At 40.0% G+C, this 15726-nt stretch overlaps 1 protein-coding gene across 3 annotated transcripts; it reads right to left on the bottom strand.

Moving 5' to 3' along the window:
* Positions 1-3115: 3115 nt before the first annotated feature.
* On the bottom strand, positions 3116-12215 carry LOC112078012 (zinc finger and BTB domain-containing protein 18-like). 3 transcript variants are annotated; one of them, XM_024144382.2, is made up of 2 exons: positions 11804-12215; positions 3116-6432 (listed from the first exon to the last, which is right to left on the bottom strand). In XM_024144382.2, the coding sequence occupies exon 2, from the start codon at positions 6416-6418 to the stop codon at positions 4796-4798; it is 1623 nt and encodes a 540-aa protein (XP_024000150.1). In that variant the 5' UTR covers positions 6419-6432; positions 11804-12215; the 3' UTR covers positions 3116-4795. The 3 variants fall into 3 exon arrangements, with proteins under 3 accessions (XP_024000150.1, XP_024000149.1, XP_070298014.1); XM_024144381.2 differs by lacking the exon at positions 11804-12215 and adding an exon at positions 8968-11247; XM_070441913.1 differs by lacking the exon at positions 11804-12215 and adding an exon at positions 6984-7593.
* Positions 12216-15726: the final 3511 nt, after the last annotated feature.

Here is a 15726-nt window from a genome sequence, read left to right as displayed (position 1 = left end):
TGGCCATGCAACTACAGTGGCCCAATCTAGAGCCACAGCCTCTCCTGACACACACTAACACACAACATGGCATAGAAAAATGAATGATGCCAAGGCTTCCCTTACCTTCATTGCTGAAAGATATGAGAACACTATATCCATTATGATTATACACTAAGTACAGAATCACAGTCACTATAGTTAGTTCTGAAGAGCAATGCTAGAATATGTTGAATTACTCAGATGTGTAAGTATAGCTAATATATCGCATTAAATGATACACACTTGGGGTTGTGTGTAATTATCAGTGTTGGGGAGCAGTGAACAACAAGTAACTAAACTACATTTTGCAGTAGCTTGGTGACAGGTGATAGTTTAACTAAATTCAAGTCAAGGTTATGTTTTCAGTAGTTAATTACTTTTAGCCATGTAGCGGTGTAGCCAACTACGGGAACTACACACTACCGTTTTACCATGTAGCGGTGTAGCCAACTACTGGAACTACACACTACTGTTTTATCGTGTAGCGGTGTAGCCAACTACTGGAACTACACACTACTGTTTTATCGTGTAGCGGTGTAGCCAACTACAGGAACTACACACTACAATTTGCAAAAATAAAATATGGGTGAAGTAGGCAAGAATTTACTTTATTTTTCTGGCATCAGACCTTCCTAATTCTCACTTGAAACATTGTTTGTGTGATTAATGGGCTAAATTAACATTCTGTAAATATCTGTTCTTGCCATTTGTAATCTGATATTTACATATAATAATTTTTCACAAAGTAATTTGGATGTAGTGAACTACTTTTTTAATGTAACTTTAGTTAAACTAAATATTTTTTAGGGTAGCTTTAGTGTAGCTTAACTTCCTCCAGTGTGAAGTAAAATGTAGCTTGGTAAACTATATTTTCAGAGTAGCTTCCCCAACATCGGTAATTGTAACATTTGATTGAGCTTGTATCTAATACATACAGGCCTCTGAGAAGTCCAGTCGGTTTAAACACTTATGAAACAAAATCAAGAAAAARAAAAGAAAAAAAGTACAATAATTTCAGCAGATGACATCTTCCTTCTGTTAAAATATGACTGTGGCTCCAAGCTGTATTAATAAGGATAATAAGCATTTACCTAATCTTTTAAATGTGCGGTAGTTTTGTGCCGACTGAATGGTACCCATGTTATTCACTCTTTATGTGACAAATTAAACACACACATTTACATTGGAGTTGAGTTTTAAGGTTCTTATAATTTATTGCAGTTTGCACACAATTGAAAAATTTCAACAACAGCACACCAAAAAAGTACAAAACTAAACAGCCTTAGAATTTACTCCTCTTGAGAAAAAACAAAACATACTATGATTGTCAAAGCTAAATGCTTAAATCCAGAAAAATAAACCAAATCTCACAGGGAAGCAAATATATTTGAATCAAAATCTGCTTCTTTTTCAGACAGTGATTGTCCTTTTTAACCGATTTCTTTCTATTTCCCCCCCTCCCCTCTCTTCATTGTCGTCTACATTTGAAAGTTTTTYCCCCCATTGGACCATTCCTGTTTTCAAGTAACCAAAGTTGGATTGATGTAAACGGAGATGCTTATTGGGTAATTTCACAGCTTCCTTTCCATTTCAAAAAGGTCAATAAACAGTCCAGTTACACACACTTTCAGTGAAAAAAAACAAGCTGTTTACAGTAGTTTAAGGCGGTCAAGTATAATAAGAAGTCAGCAATAATTGTAAATAAGTCTTCAAACAGAGAGCTAACTCACATATGATATATTTTCCATGGATGCAAAGAGATCAATTACCACTGTGCAAAATGCCATGAGTGTGTGCAGTTGGCAAGGAGCACCCATGTCACCAGCTGATGCTGCCACCACCATGTCCACTGAAGAGCAAACCAAACCCCCRGGCCAGTGTGGACCTGCCAGACATGCCAATGTGCAGACATTCATAACCATACTAATAACAACTGAGTTTGTGTAGAGTTCAACTTTTGCTTTTGTTTGATTGATTCCATGATTTTTGTGCACAAACATTTTTTGAGTGCAGTTTTCTCAGAATGTTCACATTCCTAAAAATTTGAAAAATCCTAAATAAAATATTGAAATAAAGAACAGTTCAAATGAAAATGAGATATTATAATACTAAGGTTAATTCAATAATTTCAAAATTAAATAAATCTCCTCTTGAATGTAATAGTATCCATGATTTCGTGAATCTATAATTTATAACTGTAATTTTCATATAGGCATATTTTCAGCAATAAATCTCAGTTAAATAAGCTTTAATGGTGCAATCAAGCATGTCAATTCTCCCCCTTCAAAAGCAAGGATTACGCTTTCAGTACAAAACACACACGTGTACATACATACAGTACGTACATAGGAGCACTCAAACAGATACACGCAGACATTCAAATTAGGAGCGTGTAGTGCTGCTCTCTGATTCTTCAGCTTTTACCATTTAAAACAGAAAGAACCTTCAGGAGTACACAGGCTTTACTGTTGAAACAGAAATAACCTTCAGGAGTACACAGGCTTTACTGTTGAAACAGAAATAACCTTCAGGAGTACTCAGGCTTTACTGTTGAAACAGAAATAACCTTCAGGAGTACTCAGGCTTTACTATTGAATACAGAAATAACCTTCAGGAGTACCAGGCTTTACTATGTTGAAACAAGAAATAACCTTCAGGAGTACCAGGCTTTACTGAAAACAGAAATAACCTTCAGGAGTACTCAGGCTTTTACATTGAAAACAGAAATAACCTTCAGGAGTACTCAGGCTTTACTTTGAAACAGAAATAACCTTCAGGAGTACTCAGGCTTTACTATTGAAACAGAAATAACCTTCAGGAGTACTCAGGCTTTACATTGAAACAGAAATAACCTTCAGGAGTACTCAGGCTTTACTATTGAAACAGAAATAACCTTCAGGAGTACTCAGGCTTTACTATTGAAACAGAAATAACCTTCAGGAGTACTCAGGCTTTACATTGAAACAGAAATAACCTCCAGGAGTATCAGGCTTTACTTTGAAAACAGAAATAACCTTCAGGAGTACTCAGGCTTTACTATTGAAACAGAAATAACCTTCAGGAGTACTCAGGCTTTACATTGAAACAGAAATACCCTTCAGGAGTACTCAGGCTTTACTATTGAAACAGAAATAACCTTCAGGAGTACTCAGGCTTTACTATTGAAACAGAAATAACCTTCAGGAGTACTCCAGGCTTTACTGTTGAAACAGAAATAACCTTCAGGAGTACTCAGGTTTTACTGTTGAAACAGAAATAACCTTCAGGAGTACTCAGGCATGAGCAGGTGAGCATCTCTCTCATAGATCAGTGTGAAACCTTCTCATTGGCCGCACAGTTAGAAACAGGTGCCAAATAAAAATATATAATAATAAATTACCCACAACGCTTACTTAATGTCGATGAGAAAGCAGAAAATACCAAAGCAGAATGTTAACTGGATATAGCTACAGTAGTTGGGAACCTTAACTCCCTGACCACCATGCAGCAGAGTAGACTGTGATGAAGTGCTGTGTGGGCGGGAGGCAAACACAGTAGAGGAGATCTTCAGTAGATTAGTTAGGTCACTACTGGCATTCAGCCCACACTGCCACCTCTGTCAGTCTGACGACAAACTTCACCTCACATTCCGTTACACAAACTCAAACCCAAGACCAGTGCATTGACACAATATCTTCACAGCCCAGAAGAACATTTCAAAGGAGTCCCGACAGACTCTCAAAAAGAGCAGAGAAAATAAATAAACTACTTAAGAATGAAATAAGTTAATTTAGAATACACCCCCCCCCMMAAAAAAACAAGAAAATGTAAGATAAATCATATTCATGCATTTTCCATTACTGGAATATTCCGGGTTTCTTAACTGACTGCACCCTTGGATATTCACATAGTCTGTTCTATATTTGCTCAATTACAGTGTACAGTTATACAGTAATTCACATTTCAAATATACAGGTTGGACTTCATGCAATATCAGATCCCATTTTCCAAAACCAAATCCATAATCACTACAGAAACCTATAGGATACAGCCAAATGAAATTAAAGGGATGTTTAAAGGCTGCAGATAGATTTAAGAAATTGTATAATAATCATTCGTAAAGAATTTTAGAAAATACTTTAATTCATGTGAAAAAGGAAGCTGTACATTGCATGAGTGCCATATGTCTTTCATCAGTCAAGAGCTTAAGGAGCAGAAGCTTGTTAGAGCAGACCTCTTTCCACAGTTTCCTTAAACACACACACACACACGCAAACGCACACACACACCAATGAAATTTGATAATAAAAATATAGTGCACTATATACACACATATTAATACACACACATATGTGTACTGGTATAAATTGATGATCACAGTACCCGTTTAGTGTATTCTAATAATCTTTAACGTCAATGTGTTACCTGAACACTTCATATGGTTGTCGTTGAAGGTGTGCCTTAGATTAAGGAGTGTATCTATACACAAGAAGATGACATAACACTGGCTGTTGATACCAGCGCCCATGTTTTTTTTATATGGAACTAAATCTGAACAAATAAAAGATTAGAACAGAACAAATGACTGGAACTGAAAACAGTAGTAACATCTTCATGTTCTATTAAAGTGCCATTTAAGCAGATTTTGTAATGTACGTACAAGAAACATGAGTGAATCAGACCCCTCTCCTACCCACAACCCGTGCTCCAACTCCCTTACCTCTCTGCCCAACCTTCACTGACACCTCTCTCATTTAGCTTAAAAACAAATAAGTCCTGATTATTTCAGCAGGCTTCACTTCCACAGTTCTTGAGAACTATCCTCTATGGCCCAGTCCCTGTGGAGGTTGGGCAGGTTGAGGCCTTCACTCTTAACAGAGAGCGAGTTGACCAGTTCGCAGTGGAACTTGCGGATGTGGCGGTACAGGTCCCCGGACTGGGTGAAGCGCCGCTCGCACCACTTGCAGGCATGTGGCTTCTCTCGGGTGTGCACCACGGCGTGCCGGCTCAGGTTGTGAGAGTACTGGAAGCTCTTACCGCACGTGGTGCATGTGTATGGCTTCTCTCCAGAGTGAGTCCGCTCGTGGCGCTTCAGGGTGTACATGCAGGAGAACGTCTTGCCGCAGATGGAGCAGGTGGGCACGTTGATGTCGCTGGCGGGCTTGGCGCGCACGCCTTCCTGCTCGCGAAAGTGTGTGCTGAGGTGGATCTGGAGGATGTGCGGACTGGGAAACACCTTGTTGCACAGCGGGCACATGAAGATCTGAGTGTGAGGGGCGTTCAGCATGTTGGACACGTAGGGCAGCAGGGTGCTGTCGATGCTGGCCGTCTCAACCTGGGCCCTCTCACTCTCTCCGCCCAGCATGTCATTATTGCTGACCTTGTCGTCACGCTCCAGCTCACTGGCCAGGGTGGCATCACGCAGGGCTGACAGGTGGGCCTCCAGGCGTCTGTGAGCTTGGCTGCTGACCAAGTGGTGGTTCAGACCTCCGTTGGTTCTGGGAGTGGTGGYTTTGGGCCCGCTGTGGTCCATCTCGTAGTCGCCACTCACCAGGTCCTCATGGTCTGAGCCCGTGTTCTTCTCCTGCTTCACCTGGACCAGGGTACCCTGCAGGCTATCTGGCATCACCACACCACAGAAGTAAGGGTTATTGGATAAGGCCTCACTGGGCCCAGTCAGGCTGGACTTCACAGACAAGTCCAGGACACAGTCTGCATCCGACGACACTCTGCGGGAGCCACGGGAGCCCACAGACCTCCTGGACAGGGAGCCTATAGAGCTGCTGGGGCTGCCAGTTGGGGATTGCAGCTTGGGGGGACTGCCATGGGCGTCATCCTCCCCTGGGCTGGTGGCAGTGGCCGGGGTGCCTGCCCGGTCGGAGGGTAGCCTCATCCACAGGCTGCTGGAGTCCTGCTTGGACTCCAGGTCCTCATCATCACTGGGCAATAGGTCAGCTGTGGCTGGTTGGCCCGTGCTGCCCTCGGAGAAGCTCTCTACTTTGTCAGAACAGCTGGAAGCGTCCTCCTCCTTCTTGGTGCTGTCTGCCTCCGCAGWGGCTTTGTGCTTCAGCTTCTTCTTGCAGACCTTGACAATGTGGTACATGTGGAGGAAGCTGGCAGCAGCCAGCACATCCTCAACGGGCAGGGCTTTGAACTGGAGCTTCCCCTCGTACATGAACTCCAGCAGGAGAGCGAATGCTGGGGCTGTAACAATGTCGCTGTTCAGATGAACAATGTCCCTTTTGTCCAGCTGGTCCTTGTAAAAGAGATGGAAGTACATACTGCATGAAGCCAGCACTGCTCGATGGGCTCGGAACTGGGCATCGCCGACCAGCACAGTGGAATCACAAAGGAAACCCTGATGCCTCTGCTCACTCAGACACTGTAGCAAATGTCTGCTGTGGTCTGGGAACTCCATGATGTCTTCATAACCTAGAACAGACAGCAGATGTTAGAGGCACATTATTTTAGAAGATGTTAGAGGTACATTATTTTTGTTTTAGCTTATAGACAACCTGTCTGGATCCACTCACCCACTCAGCTCTCACTCTCTCACTCTCTCACCTCATGCACTCACTCACCCACTCTCTCACATACTCACCCACTCTCTCACTCACTCACCCTCTCACTCAATCTCTCACTCAATCTCTCACTCAATCTCTCACTCAATCACTCACTCAATCTCTCTCTCACTTACTCACTCACCCACTCTCTCACTCACCCACCCTCTCTCTCTCTCACTCACTCACTCACTCACTTTCTCTCACTCACTCTCTCTCACTCACCCAAAAGGGAACAAAAATTTGCTTACACAAGAAATCCTTGACATTTTAAACTACATTTACAAAACTGTCACTAAAACATCACCAAAGATACATTTTTCTTTTTAGATTTTGCTAACATGTTTTACCACCAACAAACTCCAACTTTCAGACACACAAACACCAAATAAAAAACAGGTAGAGTCTAATTGCTCCATAAACCTAAATGTTTCCGGATGATATTTGGGAGAGGTGTTGCTCTAGACTGCGACCAATGGCTGCTCCACATGATCACAGAGAGGCTTCAGCAGCTGACCTCCTGGTCACACAGATGCCCGCCCGCCTGCTAACTCAACTGCTTCCATGCTTTACTCTCCCAGCTCCTAGTCAGGTTATTTTTAATAACCCACATTGGCCTGGCCAGCCTCTTTAGGTAACAGGATTTCAGGTACACATGCAATCCTCACATACACAAGCTACCAATTCCAGAGGCCTACTGTAAGTATACTGAGAATAACGACTATACACGCGGAATTGAAGGGTTTTAAAAATTAGGGTTTTGGTAATTACAAAAGGCCTTTTTATTGTCAACTCCCACTGCTATTTATATTTGCTAAAAAGAGAGTCCTATTCCAGAAATACATTTCATTAAATAAACTTGAATAATAACAGATTCATACTTTTGAATTWAAAAAAAAAAGATCACACCTGTTAACCAAGTATCTTTTTTTTGCCTGAAATAATACATGAGCTTGAACATTAAGCAGTTAAATAAACCCTTTTGAATGTGAGTGAACAAGTGTGCGATCCCCCTCACTGGAGCAGAGTTCAGATTTTCCTTAATGGGAGACATACAGGGACAAGGATGTCCAACCCCCCAGCCAACTCCCACCACCCCACGCTCCCCCTCCTCAAATCTTTCTAGAAACCGTACTTCCTCGCTAAAGAGAACCGGCACTGAAGATTTACAGTACAATCACTTTAAGTGCCCTGTAGTCTACAGCTATCCTAATCCTTAAGATGGCTAAAAATAAAGATAGTAGGACAACTCACAAGGTAGCAGCGATCAAATTAGGGGTCTGTCAGGACAGAGAGGGACGGAGAAGGAGGCTTACAAACATCTGATCCAGCTGACTGTGGCCATATGGCAGCTGCTGCCCAGATAAAGAGATTAAGACTAGGAGGAGTGCGATTACAGCTGTCTAGCCAATTCAGGCAGCTCAAATCTGCAACTTCTAAATTAGTCACCACCAACAGAAAAAATGAACACAAGTCAGGGAAAGAGGACATCAGGCTTTCAAGTAATTTCAAAGCCAGTTATTTTTTATTGAACCTTTATTTAACTAGGCAAGTCAGTTAAGAACAAATTCTTATTTACAATGACATTATTTACAACAGTCATTTACAATGACTGTTCCCCTACCGGGGAACAGTGAGTTAACTGCCTTATTCAGGGGCAGAACGACAGCTCGGGGATTCCGATCAAGCAACCTTTCGGTTACTGGCCCAACGCTCTAACCACTAGGCTACCTGCCGCCCCAAAAGTCAGATTTAAAAGGTTTAATTATTCTTCGTAGAAATTACCCTATAGACTTGTATTATTATTATTTTTTTTTTTTACATTGTTTGTGGATGTTTTAACCAGAATAACTTTGAGTACTTTGAGTGCTTCTACACCTGCATTACTAGCTGTTTGGGGTTTTAGGCTGGGTGTCTGTACAGCACTTCGAGATATTAGCTGATGTACGAAGGGCTATATAAAATAAAATTGATTGATTGATTGAGTATAAAGATTTACAATTTTGGTAGTAGCAGTTATCTGTTGGATCAGATTTGATAAATTAATACTGTGTTTACCAGACAATAAATACATGTTAAATTGCATTTAATCATTAGTTAAACACAAGAAAGGTATTTTGGTTGAAACAAATGACAATAATTTCAACAAACATTCAACTCCAAGCCCAACTTGCTCACTACAAACCAGAGAAAAACTAGGAAGGCTCTTCCTGACTACACCAGTCCCCTGCTTAGCTACAGTAAACAACTACTGTACACATACACAACACGTAGACTAAATCCTTCACTTCCTATTCCATAGAGCTCTGACTAAAAGTAGCCTGACCCTGGGAAAAGCCCTGGAAAAGCCAGAGCTACTCATACAAAACAAAACCCTCTCAGGGCCCCGGACCCCTTCCCACAGTACCTGCAGTATGCATCAACTTGATTAAGTCCACTGTAGTAGAAAAGCTGGGCCGGCTGCAGCTCTTTTGCAGAATCAATGAGGGGGTAGGAGAGAAAAAAAATGCAAACTGTGGAAGACAGATGCAAAGCGGAGGAGCTGTTGGAGGGGAATGAGATACCTCCTCCTGCACACAGATCCGCACACACACTAACTCCCAGTCTGTGCATTAGAATAAAAGACTGGGGGATGGCAGCCTGTCAGCTGCTCTGACATCATGTTCAGATGGAAATGCTACCTCCAGCTGTGCTCCTTTTACAGCCATATGCTACTCCTCTACACTCTGCCACCAGCCTCTCCTTTATATAACTTTGTTTATTTTTTTCTCCTCTCGCTAAAAAAAAGGGGGTACATGTATTGAGGTGCTTGGGTGGAAAACTAGACAACTTCCCCCTACCTCTTCACTCTAAAGGATAACTTTAGAAAATAGGTCTGTGTGAAAACCAACACTTTTTTTCTAACCTAGTTTCCTGCGCAGTGAATTTAAATACCCTCAAGTTTTTTTTTGCCGCCTGCTCTCCTTCCAGTAACCATAAACAAAGGCCAGCACAGCACATTTGTAACTGACAGATCCACGCAGCTGATATTGTTTTCAACYTTTTTATGGTTCACTGCCCTTGCCATTACCGTAATTCATTTGCCTAACCCTTTGGACAACTGACAGAAAAATGTATAAAATAACAATGGGAACAATCGTATTGACCTCATGGGTGATATTCTAAATAAAWMAAAAACTACACTATTCCTTAATGGGCTGCCTAAAACTGACTACAGCTTCTGCTTTCTTTTGTGAAAGTATTCCACTCTTTCGTGTGAATATTTCAGGGGGTATTTTTATTCCGCAAGGAATTAATTTATCTGCCATGAGAATGGATCACAGCCACACATCTATATGAAGCCCATTATTATTCATATGAAACAATAACAATAATAAACAATAACAATAGACTGCTCACGCACATTGGCTAACCGGGCTATCTGCATTGTGTCCCACCACCCACCACGCCCTCTTTTATGCTGCTGCAACTCTCTGTTCATCATATATGCATAGTCACTTTAACCATATCTACATGTACGTACTACCTCAATCAGCCTGACTAWCCGGTGTCTGTATGTAGCCTCGCTACTGTATATAGCCTGTCTTTTTACTGTTGTTTTATTTCTTTACTTACCTATTGTTCACCTAACACCTTTTTTGCACTATTGGTTAGAGCCTGTAAGAAAGCATTTCACTGTAAGGTCTACACCTGTTGTATATTGGGGCACGTGACAAATAAACTTTGATTTGATCATATATTTTTTTGAAATTGTGTACCCTATATAGATGTGAACTTTACATTCAAGACATTCAACATGTTCCTGTTGACATAAGGGGCATTTTTTAAATGTATTTTATTTTTTATTTCACCTTTATTTAACCAGGTAGGCCAGTTGAGAACAAGTTCTCATTTACAACTGCGACCTGGCCAAGATAAAACAAAGCAGTGCGACACAAACAACACAGAGTTACACAAACATACACAAACGTACAGCCAATAACACAATAGAAAAATCTATATAAAGTGTGTGCAAATGTAGTAAGATTAGGGAGGTAAGGCAATAAATAGGCCATAGTGGTGAAATAATTACAATTTAGCAATTAAATACTGGAGTGATAGATGTGCCGAAGATTAATGTGTAAGTAGAGATTCTGGGGTGCAAAGGAGCAAAAAAATAAATAACAATATGGGGATGAGGTAGTTGGGTGGGCTATTTACAGATGGGCTGTGTACAGGTGCAATRATCGGTAAGCTGCTCTGACAGCTGATGCTTAAAGTTAGTGAGGGAGATGTAAGACCCCAGCTTCAGTGATGTAATATAATTCACAAGTTTTGTTGTGAAAATGTACAAGATCAAAACCTTTAGGAATGAATTGCAATTTATGCTAATGTGTGTAGCTTATACTTTAGAAAGAGGAGAAACACACGAATATATAGGCTATATGTAGGCTGATAGAACAAACATATTGCCAGATATCTTATGTTATTCATATATATCTTTAAATTACCTTCAAATCAGTGACGCTGCACGCAAATGGGAAAATTGGAGTTGCACCTAAGTATTACCGATTCAGGATCCGAGGCTTTTCACAGAACATAGCATATTACTTTCACGAAAAAGGATATCATGTATCATTAAATAGCCCTAGAGTGTGTTTGGGTAAGAATGTTACAACATTAATATTACAACTTGCAACACATAACACTTAATCCAATTATATATATTGTATCATTGCCATTGCCTTTCTTTGGATTAGCCTAGTCTACAAAAATATCAAAAGCCAGGAAACAACTGTCATAAATTAGCCATTACTTCCATAAACTTCTTGAGACCGGACATGACACACTACTCCCGATACAAGCAACTGATCAATGTATCTGTCAACCTCTGTAGGCTACTCCTCCAGGGTCTGGCTACCAACATTTCTCTGCGCTGCTGGTTCCAGATTGGAAAACTGTCACGAGCAACACAACAGAACATTCGCAAGACTACAAATACAATATCTAGCGCGCGCACACACTAACGCAATCAAGCTAGCTAGCCACGGTGGCTAACAAAAAAAAGTAAACGTTCGATCAGTAGTAGGCTATAGCAGTTCTGTAGCAGGCCCCGATGCAATGCCGACAGGCACTACGAAGGAGCTAACATAGCAACTATTATGTGAACACAACAGTCGCTAGAAATGATGATTACTTTTTCCCCTTTCATTCTTTAACCTCCTTTCATCACCCTTTCGGACTGTGGTATTAAAGGCACTTACAGACAACAAGCTCCAACGTCTACCTGCGTCCTTCGTCAAATCCTCTTGAGGTTGAAAAATAACTAGATTGACTTTCAACAAATGTCCATAACAACCTGCAGTGGCAGGAAAGACGGACCGAGCGAGCGGAGAGAGAAGGGCTGCGGCAGCCAGATGTTTCCGAGCTGTTGCTACTAAACTCCAGCTACGGTAGAGGCGTCTGACTGACAGCGCAAAAGCCAATAGTGCTTGTGATAAGAAAAGTGAAGGCAAATTGGAAGCAGTCGTTGAAGAGGGAGGGATATGTCTACTGGGTGTAGGTTGACACCAGACAACAGTGAGAAGGCAGAAAAAAGGCCAAGCGAACTGGTTCCCTGAACAGACTGGCGCAGAGCACAGTGAGCAAGAGGCTGAGCGCAGGGTTTCGTGGGTACTGTAGTCATGCTTCGACCAATAGAGAGGAAGAACAGGTGCACTACCTTCATATTCTTGAAAGAAAAACTTTTGTCACCGGGTACAAAATGAGGACTGCAACGAAAAGGTCTGCGAATATAAGGCAATTGACGCGTAAAATAACTGCGTTGGAAGCGAGCAGAATGCATCAAGGTAGCACAGTCAATTGTTCATTCATTGGTTTGAATAAAGTGATTTTCTTTCTAGGCAATTTTTTCTGACTTTAGTAATTTTCCTATTGCCATGGGATAGCCTATATATTTTGCAAGAATATTAAATAGTTTATGCATAATGTCATGATGAATAGGTTAGCCTATCATAGTAGTCCTATGTCTATAGTCCTATCATTAGGCAATGCTTAGCCGACTAAACTCAACTTCGTGATTTACGTTGGAGTTGGGCGGTGACTAGCGTGGGCGGACTGGAGCTCCGACATCACATAAAATGTACTTTTTTATTTTTTTTAAACTACTGATTTCAGCAACCAAAGAAACGCTACCTGAAACCAGTAGCTTAAAAAAATATATCTAAACTTAATTTTATGTGATGTCGGATTACCCTTCCGCCCACGCTAGTTGCAGCTCGACTCCATAGTAAATCACGGAGTTGAGGTTAGTCGGCCAAACTATGCGAAACTATCAGCAGGTTCATTCACTAGCGATAAAAGAATGGCCTAAGTCTCTGTTTATTACAGTGTCTCAGGGACATACAATAACCATGTCTTGGTTTGATGTCGAATACGTCCACTCTCACGTCAATAATTAGCCTAAAGTAATTAWAAACGAATAGGCTACTTTGTATTTTTATTTGTAATATATGTTATATTGTACAACACTATAACTTAATTTAGAGACGAGCAACATTATGCTGGAGTTGCATGTCTCCTTTGATGTGAGACTTAGGTTATATCTTATAGGCAAGATATTCTAAGACTGAAAGGCAAGATATTCTAAGATTTATAGGCAAGATATTCTAAGACTTATAGGCAAGATATTCTAAGACTTGGTGAGAACATTATTGGTGAGAAACACGTTATAAAACATTATATACTGTATTATAATATGGAGGTTCAAACTTTAGTCAATTTTGAGACATTTCGATAGAACATCCAGTTTTTTGCACCGAGTGCCACGGCAGTGATCACCCATGCAGGACCGTTAATCTGGAGAACAAGATAATCAGTTTGTGACTACAATCACATCGAACAAAAATATAGGGGCCCAAAAGTTATCATAGGCCTACTGAGAGGTATTTCATGAATTTTCGAAGTGGTATGATGTTATGTAGAGGACCACAATGGAAATAAGTCCCAGACTTTATTGTGTGTTATCCTCAATGATTTTATTCATGTGCATGTATGGCTTTTAAGTTTTATGTGTGCTTGTTTTTTAAAATGGTCGAATTAATAAACTAAACAAAAAAACAAAAAAAAACTATGTCTTACAGATGCTCCATATGTACATAAATACCAAATAACAGGTTGCTTGTGTTGAGGTTGTAGTGGAAATCCAGTCTGGACATTTACATTCCTAAATTCGTCCCAGTAAACTAATTGGCGTTACTAATACAGTTCAAAACACAGTAATGATTCACAGTAGTTAATCAAAAATACATTACATCTTTAAATGCACATAATGGCCTCATTATGTGACAAATTAGTGAATGTTAGCAGCATTGTTTGTAACAGGTTTACAATCCAGTAGTTGCTCTCTCTGATTATAGGAAAGCTCTGAGTAATTGTCTATGTACCCAATTTGAATAACTGCTTCTTCATCTCCTGAAGATTTTAGAAAACAAGCAGGTATTGAGAAAATGCCCACTACATATTTTGAAAAAGTTATTCCATATTTGAACAATGTTTTAAAAAACCTACTATTTATTTTGATAAATGCTTCAATTGTGGATGGCTTGACATGAATGATCTTATTGATACTTAGGTTTCACTTTTTCACTTCTGAAATGTGTATTATTGTCAGAGTTTGAAACCTGTTTGAAACCTGACGCCATTGTGTTGTGCTCCTCCATCATTCAGAATCCCGTGTGATTTACATAAACATTTTTACTTTAAAACTCCTTTTGATCCCAAAATGATTTTTGAGTCAACAGATGCTGGCAGGAACAGACTTGTGCCAAAACAGAGATCTTTGATATTGTTCTTTCTGCAGTTCTCTGTTCAAAACCAATGTCAAAGATGATTTCTAAATGTTGCCCATTTAGAGATGCCTTTTCATTTAGCAGTGAAGGACATTGAGAAAAGTAATTTTCATACTAACAATATAAAGGATGAAAATGCACCAGTTTAATTTTGAGCAACATGATGTATGTGACAATTAAACATTCCACAAATGCATTACATTTCTTTGCAATTATATTATTGGTAATAAATCATTTATTATCTTTGTATATGTGTCAATATAAGGTTGGATATTTACATATGGCAGCAAATTAATTTCTCTGCATTTTGAGAGAGAGAGAGAGAGAGAGAGGGAGAGGCCTGTCTCTACAGTGATATACTATACACCAGCCTCTCCTTCTGCATTCCTTCCTCTTGGGGTCACTGTGGATTCCATGTTTGGGCTCCACATCTCTCTGACTGTCACTGTACAGGCAGAAAATCTTTAATAGCGATCGATGCCCACTATAGTAATCACATATTCAACATACATTTTTTATGATGATAAATGATTAAATTAGGATAAAAATATTATTGATTTGTTTGTAAATGTAAATTACATGTCAGTGTTCTCTATAAGGTCTTGTACATATCTTGTACATTTTTTCTTTTACACTTGTTTGGTTTCTTTACATGACACAGATGCCAACAGAGAATGTCTGTTACATAGAAGTTATGTTTGGATCGTCTTATAGTTCTATTCGCCATTCTAAGCTAAACAAAGCAACAAACTAAAATACATTTTTAAGCAAGGTCTGTAAGAAGGTCTTTTCAACAGAGTACACAAAATCCCCCTCCATGTCCTCAATAACGATACACAATGACATGAAAACCTTTGTGCCCTATGAGTTCTGTAACAGATCACTCACCATTATTGCTGGTCTGTGACTCAACGACTTTGCCGTCGGTCAGAGGGGCATTTTTATTTAATTTTTTATTTTTATCTCACCTTTATTTAACCAGGTAGGCTAGTTGAGAACAAGTTCTCATTTGCAACTGCGACCTGGCCAAGATAAAGCATAGCAATTCGACACATACAACAACACAGAGTTACACATGGAATAAACAAAACATACAGTCAATAATACAGTAGAACAAATAAAACAAAAAGTATATATACAGTGAGTGCAAATGAGGTAAGATAAGGGAGTTAAGGCAATAAATAGGCCATGGTGGCGAAGTAATTACAATATGGCAATTAAACACTGGAATGGTAGATGTGCAAGTAGAGATACTGGGGTGCAAAGGAGCAAGATAAATAAATAAATACAGTATGGGGATGAGGTAGATAGATGGGCTGTCTACAGATGGGCTATGT

The sequence above is a fragment of the Salvelinus sp. IW2-2015 genome, unplaced genomic scaffold (assembly GCF_002910315.2).
Source record: "Salvelinus sp. IW2-2015 unplaced genomic scaffold, ASM291031v2 Un_scaffold5150, whole genome shotgun sequence".
NCBI lineage: Eukaryota > Metazoa > Chordata > Actinopteri > Salmoniformes > Salmonidae > Salvelinus > Salvelinus sp. IW2-2015.
The sequence above is the reverse complement of the archived record's forward strand: the minus strand, read 5'-3'. Positions and strand labels throughout refer to the sequence as shown.